At 32.2% G+C, this 12,593-nt stretch overlaps 1 protein-coding gene across 1 annotated transcript; it reads right to left on the bottom strand.

Annotated features, from left to right (window-relative positions):
* Nucleotides 1–10,110: 10,110 nt before the first annotated feature.
* Nucleotides 10,111–10,956, bottom strand: LOC107875090 (transcription factor bHLH120-like). Its single transcript, XM_016721723.2, has 2 exons — nucleotides 10,490–10,956; nucleotides 10,111–10,367 (listed from the first exon to the last, which is right to left on the bottom strand). The coding sequence occupies exons 1-2, from the start codon at nucleotides 10,775–10,777 to the stop codon at nucleotides 10,335–10,337; spliced, it is 321 nt and encodes a 106-aa protein (XP_016577209.2). The 5' UTR covers nucleotides 10,778–10,956; the 3' UTR covers nucleotides 10,111–10,334.
* Nucleotides 10,957–12,593: the final 1,637 nt, after the last annotated feature.

Genomic DNA, 12,593 nt, shown 5'->3' with positions numbered 1-12,593 from the left:
GAGAATTTTTTGATAAAACATAAAACAAATTTAGAATTTGGTTCTTTGAGACTTATAGACCAGATGAGTTAAATAATATTTCTCAAGAATATTATGAGATGTGTGCATTGCATAATGAGATTGTATGCTTTGTGCCGTAGTTTGTAACCACATATTTACCATTGTATGTTAATGTTTTGGAGAGATCTTATCAAGATGCAAGTGGTAATATTCGTCAAACTATTTACCCTCTCCAATCACCTTTTATATTGCCTAATAATACTGATATCACATTTTTTGCATTCCAAAAATTCATTAATAATGGAATTGGTAAAGTAAGTTGCAGAAATAAATAATTTGATTGGTCAAAATAATTATTTGGGTTTATATGTGAAAATTTTGGGAGAAAATATTTTTTATCTTGATAAGAAGTTAGATGAGTTAGTTAAGATGGTGAAAAAGCTAGGTATTAAGTTTGATATTGCTTTCACTTCAGAAGAAATGAAAGAAGACTTAACAGCTAAACCTTGCATTCAGAGACCTCTAGATATTGAGGGATTTTAAAAATTATCTCATATTGAAGAATTGGAACAACTTCTTGATAAGAAGTTTTCTAATTTAAAAATTAAACCCATTAATCTAGTCAATGCCTTTGCTGATAGCATAGAATCTACTTCTAATATGGGTAATGAAATCCACTCAAATCTTAATAAGCTCAGAGGTTTAGTTAAACAGCAACCGAGGAAAAAATATGCTGAAATACCCTGAATGGCTTCCAATTATTATCCACGTCCAATTTCTCAAGTCGTTCTGATAGAGGAAAGAGATTGGAATCAGACTAATACATCTTATTACAGAGATGTAATTTATGAATAGAACTTTTATGGTTTGTTTGAAAGACAATTATCTATCCTTGTTCTTTGTATATTAATGTATTCTACAATCGCGAGAGCTACGGCTTCTGCTGAGAATCATAAAAAATGTACAAATGTAGTTATCTGTAAAATGATTGTTGCTGGTTTTACTGGCCAACTTCGTGGTTGGTGGGACAATTTTTTGACTGATGATAATAGGACAACAATATTTGAAGCTAAGGCTTCAGCTCCTAGTAATGATAACCTAGGAAGATATTTACCTGCGGGTAGAGAAGATGTTATTTATACTCTTATGCTTATGATTTTACAACATTTTGGAGATAGATTTACCAAACAATAGGAAAATACTCGTACGCTCATAAATAGCCTTAGATGTAGGACATTAGGAGAATTTAGGTGGTATAAAGACACTTTCCTAAGTAGGGTCATGGATTTACCTAAAAATAGATATGATTATTGGACGGTTAAGTTCATAAACAGTCTCCCTCTTTTATTTGTTGAAAGGGCTAGGAAAGATCTTAGGTGCTCCGTTATAGAAATAACCTGGACAAATTATACCTATGGTCAGCTAATATCAACCTGTACTCATGAAGGTTTAGCCCTTTGTAATGAGTTAAAATTATCTAGAAAAATTAAGCTTGATAAGCTTAGAGAAAAATTTCAAGTAGGAGATTTTTGTGGACAATTTGGTATGGATAACCCTGCTTCTACTTCAAAGGGTCAAAAATATTCTAAGTCTGATAAACCTTATAGGACGAAGATATCTAGACATAGATCCAAAGAAGAGCGTGAAACTCGTAAAATCCATCGTAAGTCTACTAGATTTACAAAAAATAGGTCTAAGCGTGATCTTTCCAAAATTAAGTGTTACATATGAGGTAACCTAGGACATATTTCTCCTAATTGGAAGCTCCAAAAACTTAAGTCTTTAGATCTTTCTGATGAGTTCATGATCAGGTATATGGCTAGTTATACACTTTTGGTTCCGAATCTAATTATAATTATGATTCTGAATTTGAAAATAATGTTGAATTGCTTGATTTATCTGATAGTGATAATCCTAATGTAAATACTTATGCTGATTGCAATGGTGATACTAGCACTTGTGATGACATGATTTATAAATTACAATCATAGTTTGGAGATTTAGATCTAAATGTTGATTTAAAGGTTCAAACACTTACTGCTGATAGTGTTCTTGAATTATTAAAAGAGGTCTCTGATGAAAAGCTTCGTGAGAAAATTATTAATTTTGCTACAAAAATCTACTGATAGCACCGCTCATACTTCAAAAATTGTTGATAGCACTCATGTTACGAGGAATACTGATGTTGATTATTACATGCCTTATTCTTTATCAGAGGTAAATAAAAGACTTCCTATAAGTCAACTGCCTGGTAAAGATCCATCTCTTAATGATTTCAAAATCGAGGTTGATGACTTGAAAAAGGAGATTATATCTCTAAAACAAAACCAAATGATCTTTGATCATAGGATTACAAAGATTGAGAAAGATACTTCTCACAATGATATTTCTTCCAGTTTCAAGGGAAAGGAAAAAATGTTAGAAAAAGAGGATGATGATATTATTCATGTTCATGATTTAGATGTGAAAAACGATTATTTTTTGGGTATGATACAAATCATTACAGCCCATAAATGGTATATTAATTGCACTATGTTAATTGATAATGACTTTTCTGTAACTAATGTTGCCATGATTGATAGTGGTGTTGATGTTAGTTGCATTCAAGAAGGTTTGATCCCGACTAGATATTTTCATAAAACTACTCATATTGTTAAATCTGCATCTGGTCATACTCTTGTTATTAATTATAAATTCCTAATACACACATTTGCCAAAATAAGATGTGCATTTCACACTTCTTCTTTTTGGTAAAAAATCAATTATTTCCCCCAATCATTCTTGGAACACCTTTTATAAATGCACTTTATCCTTACACTCACCTTGATGCTAAAGGATTTACTGCTACTTATAAAAACAAGGAGATATCCTATCCTTTTATTACTGATCCTGTAACTAGGGATATAAATCCTTTAATTGAAATGAAGCAACGACATGTAAATTTTATACAACTTGAAATGTTTAGCATGAATATTGGTGATACCATGAAATCTACTAAAATTTAGGAGAAAATAAAAATAATCTCTGAACAAATAACTGTTGATGTGTGTGCTGATCACCCTAATGCCTTTTGGGATAAAAAATAACACATTGTAACTCTTTCATATGAAGATGATTTCTGCGAGGATAATATCCCAATGAAATCTAGACCCTGTCAAATGAATTTAGAGTTAGTAGAATTCTGCAAAAAGGAGATTGATAATCTCTTACAAAAGTATTTGATAAAACATTCTAAATCACCTTGGTCTTGCACTACATTTTATGTAAATAATGCTGCTGAAAAAGAATGAGGTACAATCTGCACTGCATTGTCCAGATTGTATGATGTCACTATATTTTTAAAATTTGATTTAAAATCTGGTTATTGACAAATTCAGATATTTAAAGAGCACACTTATAGAACTATGTTCAATGTCCCATTCGGCCAATTTGAATGAAATGTGATGCCTTTTGGATTAAAAAATGCCCCTTTTGAATTCCGGAAGATAATGAATGACATTTTTAATCCATATATGAATTTCATTATTGTTTATATTGATGATATTCTTATGTTTTCTAAAACTTTAGAACTGCATTTTAAACATCTTGACATGTTTAAAAAGATTTTAATACAAAGTGATTTGGTAATATCTAAACAAAAAATGAATTTATTTGAAACAAATATTCAATTTTTAGGCCATAATATTTGTCGAGGGAAGATTGTCCCTATTGAGTGTTCTCTCGACTTCGCTAAAAAATTTCCTGATATCATCACTGATAAAACTCAATTACAGAGATTCTTGGGTAGTTTAAATTATATATCCCCATTTTATAAAAAAATTTCATGAGATTTAGCCTCCTTATCTGATAGGCTAAAAAAGGGCTTTAAAGGTCCCTAGACTAATAGTCATACAAACCTTATTAAGCATATGAAGATACAAGTCAAATCTTTGCCATGCTTAACTTTAGCTAACCCTGCTTGGCTAAAAATTATTGAAACTGATGCTTCTTATGTTGATTATGGTGGAATTCTTAAGCAAGTTAATCCCCATGATATTACTGAAAGATTGATTCAATTTTATTCTGGGAAATGGACTGATAGTCAAAAGAAGTATGCAGCGGTTGCACATGAAATGTTAACCATTGTTAAATATGTTCTTAAGTTTCAGGATGATTTATATATCAATTTTTTTTATTAGAACAGACGCTCAATCAGTGAAATATATGTTTGACAAAGATTTTAAACATGATGCTTCAAAATTAATATTTGCAAGGTGGCAGGCTCAACTAGCCCCTTTTGATTTTGAGATTCAATATAAGAAAGGAATTGATAATTTCTTACCTGATTTTTTATCCAGAGAATACCTCAGTGAAAAATAAATTTTTACACTTATTTCCTCTCTGAAAAAATATTAATCACAATTATAAAGGCTCTTTCTTTAAATACAGATATGCATATTCTTATAATTGAAAAAATCATTCATGAACTAATAGAAGATGAATTTGCAGTCCTCAATTATGAAGATATTAGAGATGAAATAGATTGGTATGATATTAATCTATTTGACTAATCTATTATGTGCAACGTGACTACAGATCCGTCCTGACAAATAGCTAGAGAAAAAGGTAGAGGCCGAGGAAGATACTTCTCTGGGGGAAGATCCGTCCCCTCATTATCACAGCCTTAGGCATCATCATATGTGTCATCATCCAATCCCCCAATGATACGAAGGGGAAATATGAGTTTGTTAAATTGTAAGATTCCGTAGATAGGCGAATCTTCATCTTCACAATCATTCCATCTAGAAGATATTTCGGAGGATCATCCATTATATGGACAACTCCAGTCATATCTAACTGCAAAGTAAGCAGATACGTTTGCTAATATTGCAAAAGAAAAAAAGATAGCAAATCCTATGAACAAATTGATAATAGAGAGCTGATAGTTCTTGTTGAAAATTTTGAAATTCAGAAACAACATGAACCGTGGAAGATACTCCACAAATATTTGATTCCTAACCTTTATTTTGCAGGAGAGTCATAAAAGACTCGAACATATTATGAAACTATCCTATTATCTACTGGAAGTACAAAGATTGAACACTTCCAGGCCTATGATGGAGAATCAGATGTGCATGGGTTCTCAAAAATTGTGATAAAAAAAATTATTACTCTTGGAGATTGGGTACAACCTCAATGGTAGAAAAACAGATACTGCTATAAAAGGTTCTAGGATTAACTTCACATATTGGGACAATGTTCAAGCCTTCACCAGAACATTATATTATAAGAACAATAAACATAAAAACACATGGTTTATTAAAATATGTGTGAAGAATTTCAACGAACCACCTCTTAATTGGTTTGTTCATTGGTGATCGTATTATGGCCCAACTATTCAGATATTACCAGATCCTTTTTTGAAATTGTACAAAAGATGGACAAAAGTATCCCCATTCTTAACTGAGTTATATCACTGCGACCATGTCTACAATTTAGATAAAATAGAACAATTGTATTTTTTTTATAGAATTCTCAATTCCATGGATTAACAAATGGAATTTCTAACTTGGATTTACAAAGAACAGATCCCTTTATTATACAGAGTATTCTATAATAGTTTTTGGGACAAGCTGATGCACAAGGACCTAAACACTAAAAAATTGAATGGACAAGAACTCCTGGATACTATTGATAGTAAAATTTAGGAATATGCAAATGCTCCTTAGAAAAATATTGTTGAGGAAAAATCATTGAAACATATCTCCAGAAGAATTTCTATTTATGAGGGAGATAGAATGGAGATGACAGAACAGTATTTGGAAAAAGTTTGAAGAAATTTGATAAAAACTGTCGAACAACATTCTGATACTTCAATGAAAAGTATCACCAGTGATGATATTGCGGAAGATGTTCAAGATTCTCAGCCAATTGATTCAGGAAATAGTCTGAATGAAGAAGCTATTGCAAAACGGAAGAATTTCTCCGAAAACTAAAAAAGGGAAAAGATGTCTTGATAGGACAAAAAATGTGGATCCTGGATGTGGGACCCTCTTTTACTATTTACATAGTAGATCCACTGTGCATAGGGACTCGGATGTGGGACTCATAAATACTATGCATAGATTCCTTTTGATTTTTCTCTTCTATATATATAGGACCTTCAAGTGTTAGGAAGGGCAGGAGTAGAAAGAAAAATTTTCATTTCTTGTTTTCCTTTTATCTTTATATCAGTTTTCTCTTCTACCTCTCTCTTCTGTAAGATATTTTAAGAATTGAATAAACGAAGGCTGATAGCCGTTGTTATAAGGTATTTACTTCTCTTTTATTTTTTTGAAGTTCTTTGATACTTGCTTCCCCGCTCTAGCCGTGACTATGTTCGGCTAAAACTTTTCATATTTATGCTAGGGATCGAACTTCTTTTATATAGTAACTAGAAAAGATCAAAACTCTATCAACGGGAACTGCCATAGGAAAGTCAAAATCAACGGGGGCAAAGGCTAAACCATGCATTGGACTTAATTGTGTTGAGTTCTCTCTTGAAGTCATGATTTCTTCAAGATTCTATTCGTCTTTCGGCTCCTCTTCCATTCCTTGATTTGTTCGTTCCGCTCTAATCCAATCTCTACGGCAAACTAGAACATTCATAGCATTGCTTCCCAATGAATGCCGTTGTCTCCAAGTTGTTGTCATCCCTGATTAAAAGCGCACTCCGATGTAACGATTGACATTGGAACAGTCAATATATCTCTAACTAATCTTGAAAGCACCAGATATTGTCTTTCATTATTCTTCCACCAATCCAACGCGCAGATCCTTACTCGACGATCCTCTATCAGCTGTCGAAGAAAATACTTAAGCTCTTAATATAAACCTGTCAGCTTCTTAACATACTTAAGAGCTTAATAATACTTAAGAGCCAGCCTGACCCAGCTGACAGGTTTATATTATACTTCTTTTGCAGTAGAAACATGTCATGCAATAATAATAACATATCAAATGTGATTCTACAAAAGTTATTTTTGAGGAAGTTGTCTTTGTAAGGGAGAAGTTATTTCCAAAAGACGGTCAGATAAAAAAAAAAGTTTGAAATGACTTGAAATGAAAAATACACAAATAATAAGAATGGTGAAAATATGAAAGAAAAAGAAGTTGTATCATGTAGCTGTGATAGCAACCATTAGAACCGTGCTGAGTACTAAGGCAATATGTATGCTCCCTCGGAAAAGAGAAAAATAGCCTGACTACTTACTAACTTCTACTTTAGTATATCCTCGAACCCCATGCTCTCCATTCCTATGGTTATGTCCTCGGAGAGTTGGAGATGTATAATGTCATGTCTAATTATCACATCTCTCCAATTTGATATTTGAACTTATGTTGCGAATATTTGAAAACTCGTGATATCAAATCATCATCGGTGAGTAAACCTTCTATCTAACCCTCTGCCAACCTCTTGCTCCTTCACACTGAGGCATCCATACTCCTCCTTTTTACATGTCCGAATCATCTCAACCTCGTGTCTACATCTTATCCACCATGAAGGTCATTCCCACCTTGCCTTGTATATCCTCTCGTTCCTAATCTTATATCTCCTAATGTCCACACATCCATTTAAGTATCTTCATTTCCACCACATAAAATGGAATATATGGAGAAAAGTTTAGTTCTACATATATGTGCATTAACAGTTTAACACTGTAAAAGTATCTACAATTAGCATATCACTTATAAGATAACTATATGTAAATATTTGGGATACTCATTAATTTATAATTTGCTAAAAATAATAATTAACCTAGTATGATATAGAAGGACATTTAGAACTGTCCCATAATTTCAGTTGTATATAAAATAAATCAATCTTATGCATGTAGGTTGATTCCTTGAAGATTCAACATACGTGCATGCAACATTTTGTCAATTCAACACAGAATTCATCTGGGCTGCTTTATTTAAAAAGAAAAAAGAAAAAAAAATACATGCATGCAAGAATTTTTGAAAAAACGTGCCTGCAAGAAAGTTACAAATCTTGATAAAAACATACTGAAACATTCACAACATGATGACCAAATATCACAAGTTTTACTTTAATCAAACATCATAATAAGAGGTATCTCGAACATAGGGACGATACGCTTTAAGGAGCTTGGACTAGTCAACTGTGGAGAAGCCAATAGAAGGTCTTTTTCTAAAATAATGGACTTCTAACCTTTTCCCTCATAGTACCACCCTTGGGCCTTGAAGACAGGAAGGTCGGGTAAAGTGACTTACTTGAATGATGAGCTATCCTATGAGACTAAGAAGCAGAGAAGGATTTGAAAAGGACCGAGCTTTGGATGTTTTCCAGGACAAGAAGGAACCACTTCATCATACGACTATTGATAATTACCCTGTAAATTTTCACCACTTTAGAAATTTAATGTACCTATCTTTATATGAATTCGTAAAACTAAGCTTAAACTCCTAACTTTTTTTCCTTCAGCGTACATTATATACATTGTCCGTATAAACTAGTTATAACAAGTATATATCTTATTTTCCCAAATACAAATTAAATGTCATATTTTAAAAAGGTTTACCTGTACAAATATCATTTGATCAAATGACCTACTAATGCAAAAAATTCCTTACACTAACGATGTACATAACTTAAATACATTTTTTCCTTATAGAAGATCATCCTCATATTTGCTCCGATATATTAGTTGGTTACTATGAATGCACTTCACAACCCAGAAGCAAATAACACACCACGAACATTACTACGAGTAAGATACACAAATTCACATTTCTTCTGTGAAGGACATAAAAGTAGAGAAAATGCATGTCATCAAAATATAGGTCAGGTTTCAAAGATAAGCTTTCATTAGTAGAACAAGAAAGATGACAAATTAAAGAATTTTTACATAAAATATGGGAAATATTTTCTTGAAATTAAATTGATCCTGACTAGCAGTGGGGACATGCCCAAATCGATCTTCACTCAAGAGTCGAACACAATCATCTCAGCAAGCTTTTGTTCTAGACCATCCATTCACGTGCATGAAACATCATTCTCCCGCACAAATTATGAAGGAAGCTAATATTATGACACTAAATTATCCATGTCTCCAACACTCTCAACACACTCGTTAAAGTTGAATTTGCGATCAGACTTAAGGTTTAGAGAGTTAAACTCTCACTTCCGCCCATTATTTAAAAGGGAACGACAAATTTAGTCAATACAATCATCTCAGCAAGAGGGGTCAATTGAATTTCCTTAATCGAAATTTATGCTGCGCAAATAGGGCACAAACAAATTCTTTTTACATATATGTAGATTGTTGAATCTCCTTAACATGAGGGAAATGTTCCAGTATAGTTGCCAACGTGATTCAAAAACAAAGTATTTCCACCCACATACTTAGATTATCAAAACAAACACTAAACTTGTTCGTCAGGAGCATGTTGAATACTTCCTCCGTGTTAAAATTAGTCTTGGGCCTAACTCACACCCCAAAAGGGGCCTAACTCACACCCCAAAAGCTAACTCATAAACGGAGGATTGCCCAAACCTTATAAGGAGACCAAGGGCCCTTTCCTTTTCCGATGTGGGATACTTAACACTCCCCCGCATGGACAACAAGCACAGGCTAACTGGAGCGTGGACAATATATATGGGGGCCCACCATCGGTGAACAAATATTTGGAATGGGTCTGGCTCTGATACCATATTAAAATTGGTCTTGGGCCTAACTCATACCCCAAAAGCTAGCTCATGAGGAGGAGGATTGTCCAAACCTTATAAGGAGACCAAGGACCCTTTCCTCTTCCGATGTGGGATACTTAACACTCCGTATCAATTTGTTTGTTTGATTTTGACTTACACAAAAAGTTTAAGAAAGTAAAGAAAACTTTTAAATCTTGTGACCTCAAACTAAAAATACGTAGAATGTACTAAAATGTCCTTTAGTCTTGAGGTTCTAAACATGCTAAAGAATTAAAGAGATACCAAAAACGAAAGTTGAAACTGACTAAAAGGAAAAATGAGACAAACAAGTTGAAATGGAGAGAGTACATTAGTAAGGAAATATCAATCTAACCATTAATTTAAACTTTCAAATGAGATGGTCATACAATATACCTCAAGCTGAATCCTATGGAGTAATCTTTCATCTACTTTGGTTGAGACACAGCTAACAACATTGAGTTGTCTCTTTACCAGCTCTTTAAGCACTCTTGAGAGGGGAACCCTTTCATTGATCAAAATCTCCACACCACAGTCGCATGAGTTTATTGTCACATAGTCACGAAAACATTTATCATCCTTGGGAGAACACAAGGCCAAATTTTCAAGCTTTTTTCTCTTTATTTCAAGTTTTTTGATCTGATAGTGAGCGCTTTCCCTAATAAACATTTTAGCATAGAAAAAAGAAAGGAGTACTCTTAGCTCAAAACAACTAATAATATAGGTTTTATGTAATATAAGAAAAAAATTAAGAAAAGTAAATATTGTAGGTAAATTCACCTTGATAGATTCATAAGGAAGATGTGATCTAAGAGTAGCATAAACAGTAGCCATTTCTTGCCTTCTATGCCTTTCAATATCTCTATGCAAAATTTTCGTCTGAACCAAATTTTTTCTGGTTAAAGAATCTCTTTCTTTATCATTTGCCCGCCTCTTCTTTTTATAATTGGAATCATTTTTGACCAGATCTTGATGATGGGGTTGGCATGGAGCGGAGGGAATTTGAATCAATTGCTTATCATGATCTTTGATTTTCTGGGAACAGAAGATCTCCGAAAGACAGTCCATGGCAATAAACCTGATTTCTCTTTTAATTTTTTGATATTATATAACATTGGCAATCTCTTTAATTAAAAGCAGAAGATACATTGGTTAGGGTTTTGGGATCTTCTATTGGAGTTAGGTATCACTCCCTCATGATTGGAATTTTCAGAGTCAATCAAGTTTTTCTTTGATTTAAGTTGTTATGTAACACGGTCAAATTTTTCTAAAAGCAGTCTCTTACAGAAATACAAGATTAAATTATATATGATAAATTCTTGTGGTTCGATCCTTCTCCAAATCCCGTTCATAGGGAAAATATTAGTGCATTGGACTTCCCTTTACTTATTATAATTTATAGTACTTTTTAAGTATTTTTTAAATGTTGTCACTATTATTCTAATTTGATTTTCATTTTTACTTGTCAATTTTGATAAATCAAGAAAAGATTAAAAATAATTTCATGTTTTGCCCTTTAACATTAACTACTTATTCAAATAAATTTTCAATACATATAAATTGGGGCAATATGATGAAATAATTAGACCAATCATTATTTTCTTAATGAACGTCTCATGTCAAAAATTGATAAGTAAAAATTAAAAAAAAGAGTAATAAATGTTATTTCAAAAAGCTAAAACTTCTCAGTCCAAACTCACAATTAAAGATTAAAATTTTGAATTTTAACATTTCAGTTCTGTCACATAAATTTATATGAAAAGTACAAACATACTTTGGTTTTCTTCTGTTAAACAACGAAAAGGTAAGTGAACCCTTCATTTTCAGTTAGATTTTGTTTGGGATACTCACTATTTTTATTTCAGCTCCACAGGTCCCACTTGCGAATCCCGAGTTCACATTTGAAGTAGCTTGATTTTCCTGTAAGAAACAGATGGTTAATCTTCATTAATAAGCTTTATTTATTTAGGGAACCACCTAATTAATTAAGTTCCAAAAATCAAATTCCTAGGCGCAGGTTCTAATTTTATTAATACAATAAGAGCAATAATTCAGTATAATTTTCTTAAGTGGGATATGAGGACCCTTCCACTACTAAAAATGTCTTGTTTTAGCCATGTGATTTAGTGAGAGCAGCCATCGCTACAAGGTGTCTTGCTAATTTAAGCCTTACTAATTATTAGCGAGTGAGACCCTCGTAAATTAGTGACGAACTCCGACACTCAACCATCACTATTTTGATCTCACAATTTTCCAGAAAAATATAATGTAGTGAGGGACATCCCCAGCTATATTAACTAAAAATTACACAAATACACAACTTATGTTTTCAATATTACAAAAAATTTCAACTCCCTAAACATATAAAAAAAATCCCACATATACACAGAATGCTATGTATATGTCGGCTATGTTATGTATATTAATAGGAAGAGAGAGTAATGTAATTAAAAAAATGGAAGAGAGTGTAATTATTTTTAAAAGTTTGGTATTTATGTTATTTATACATATTAAAAATGTATATAATATTAGTTTATTATTTAGTGAGGGACAGTCCTTGATCCATGAAAATTAATATAATTTATAAATTTAAATATAACGAGCGATATCCCTCGCTAAGTTAAATAAAAAATAATTTGATATTTTGATATTTTGAGGGATATCCCTCCCTATGTCCGTTGCTAATATGATATTATTTTTAGTATTTTACTAAACCAAAACTAAATATTTCAATAGAAAATCAACATACAATCAATAAAAGCAAAACTTATCCGATCAATAATGACACAAGTTTGAAATATTGGAGATATACCTATAAATAATGACATCATCCATTCTTTATCTATTTCTCATCTCAAAGTTATCAAAAATACAAACAAGTCCA

This window comes from Capsicum annuum, chromosome 6 (assembly GCF_002878395.1).
Source record: "Capsicum annuum cultivar UCD-10X-F1 chromosome 6, UCD10Xv1.1, whole genome shotgun sequence".
NCBI classification, from domain to species: domain Eukaryota; kingdom Viridiplantae; phylum Streptophyta; class Magnoliopsida; order Solanales; family Solanaceae; genus Capsicum; species Capsicum annuum.
This window is presented reverse-complemented; position numbering and strand designations above follow the sequence as displayed.

What these genes read in the sequence shown, in the direction of transcription:
- LOC107875090 (XM_016721723.2), bottom strand. Translation starts at nt 10,777, where the DNA reads ATGGACTGTCTTTCGGAGATCTTCTGTTCCCAGAAAATCAAAGATCAT. An exon ending in TTCCTTATGAATCTATCAAG is followed by an intron (nt 10,368 to 10,489) that starts GTGAATTTACCT and finishes AATGTTTATTAG; the next exon opens with GGAAAGCGCTCACTATCAGA.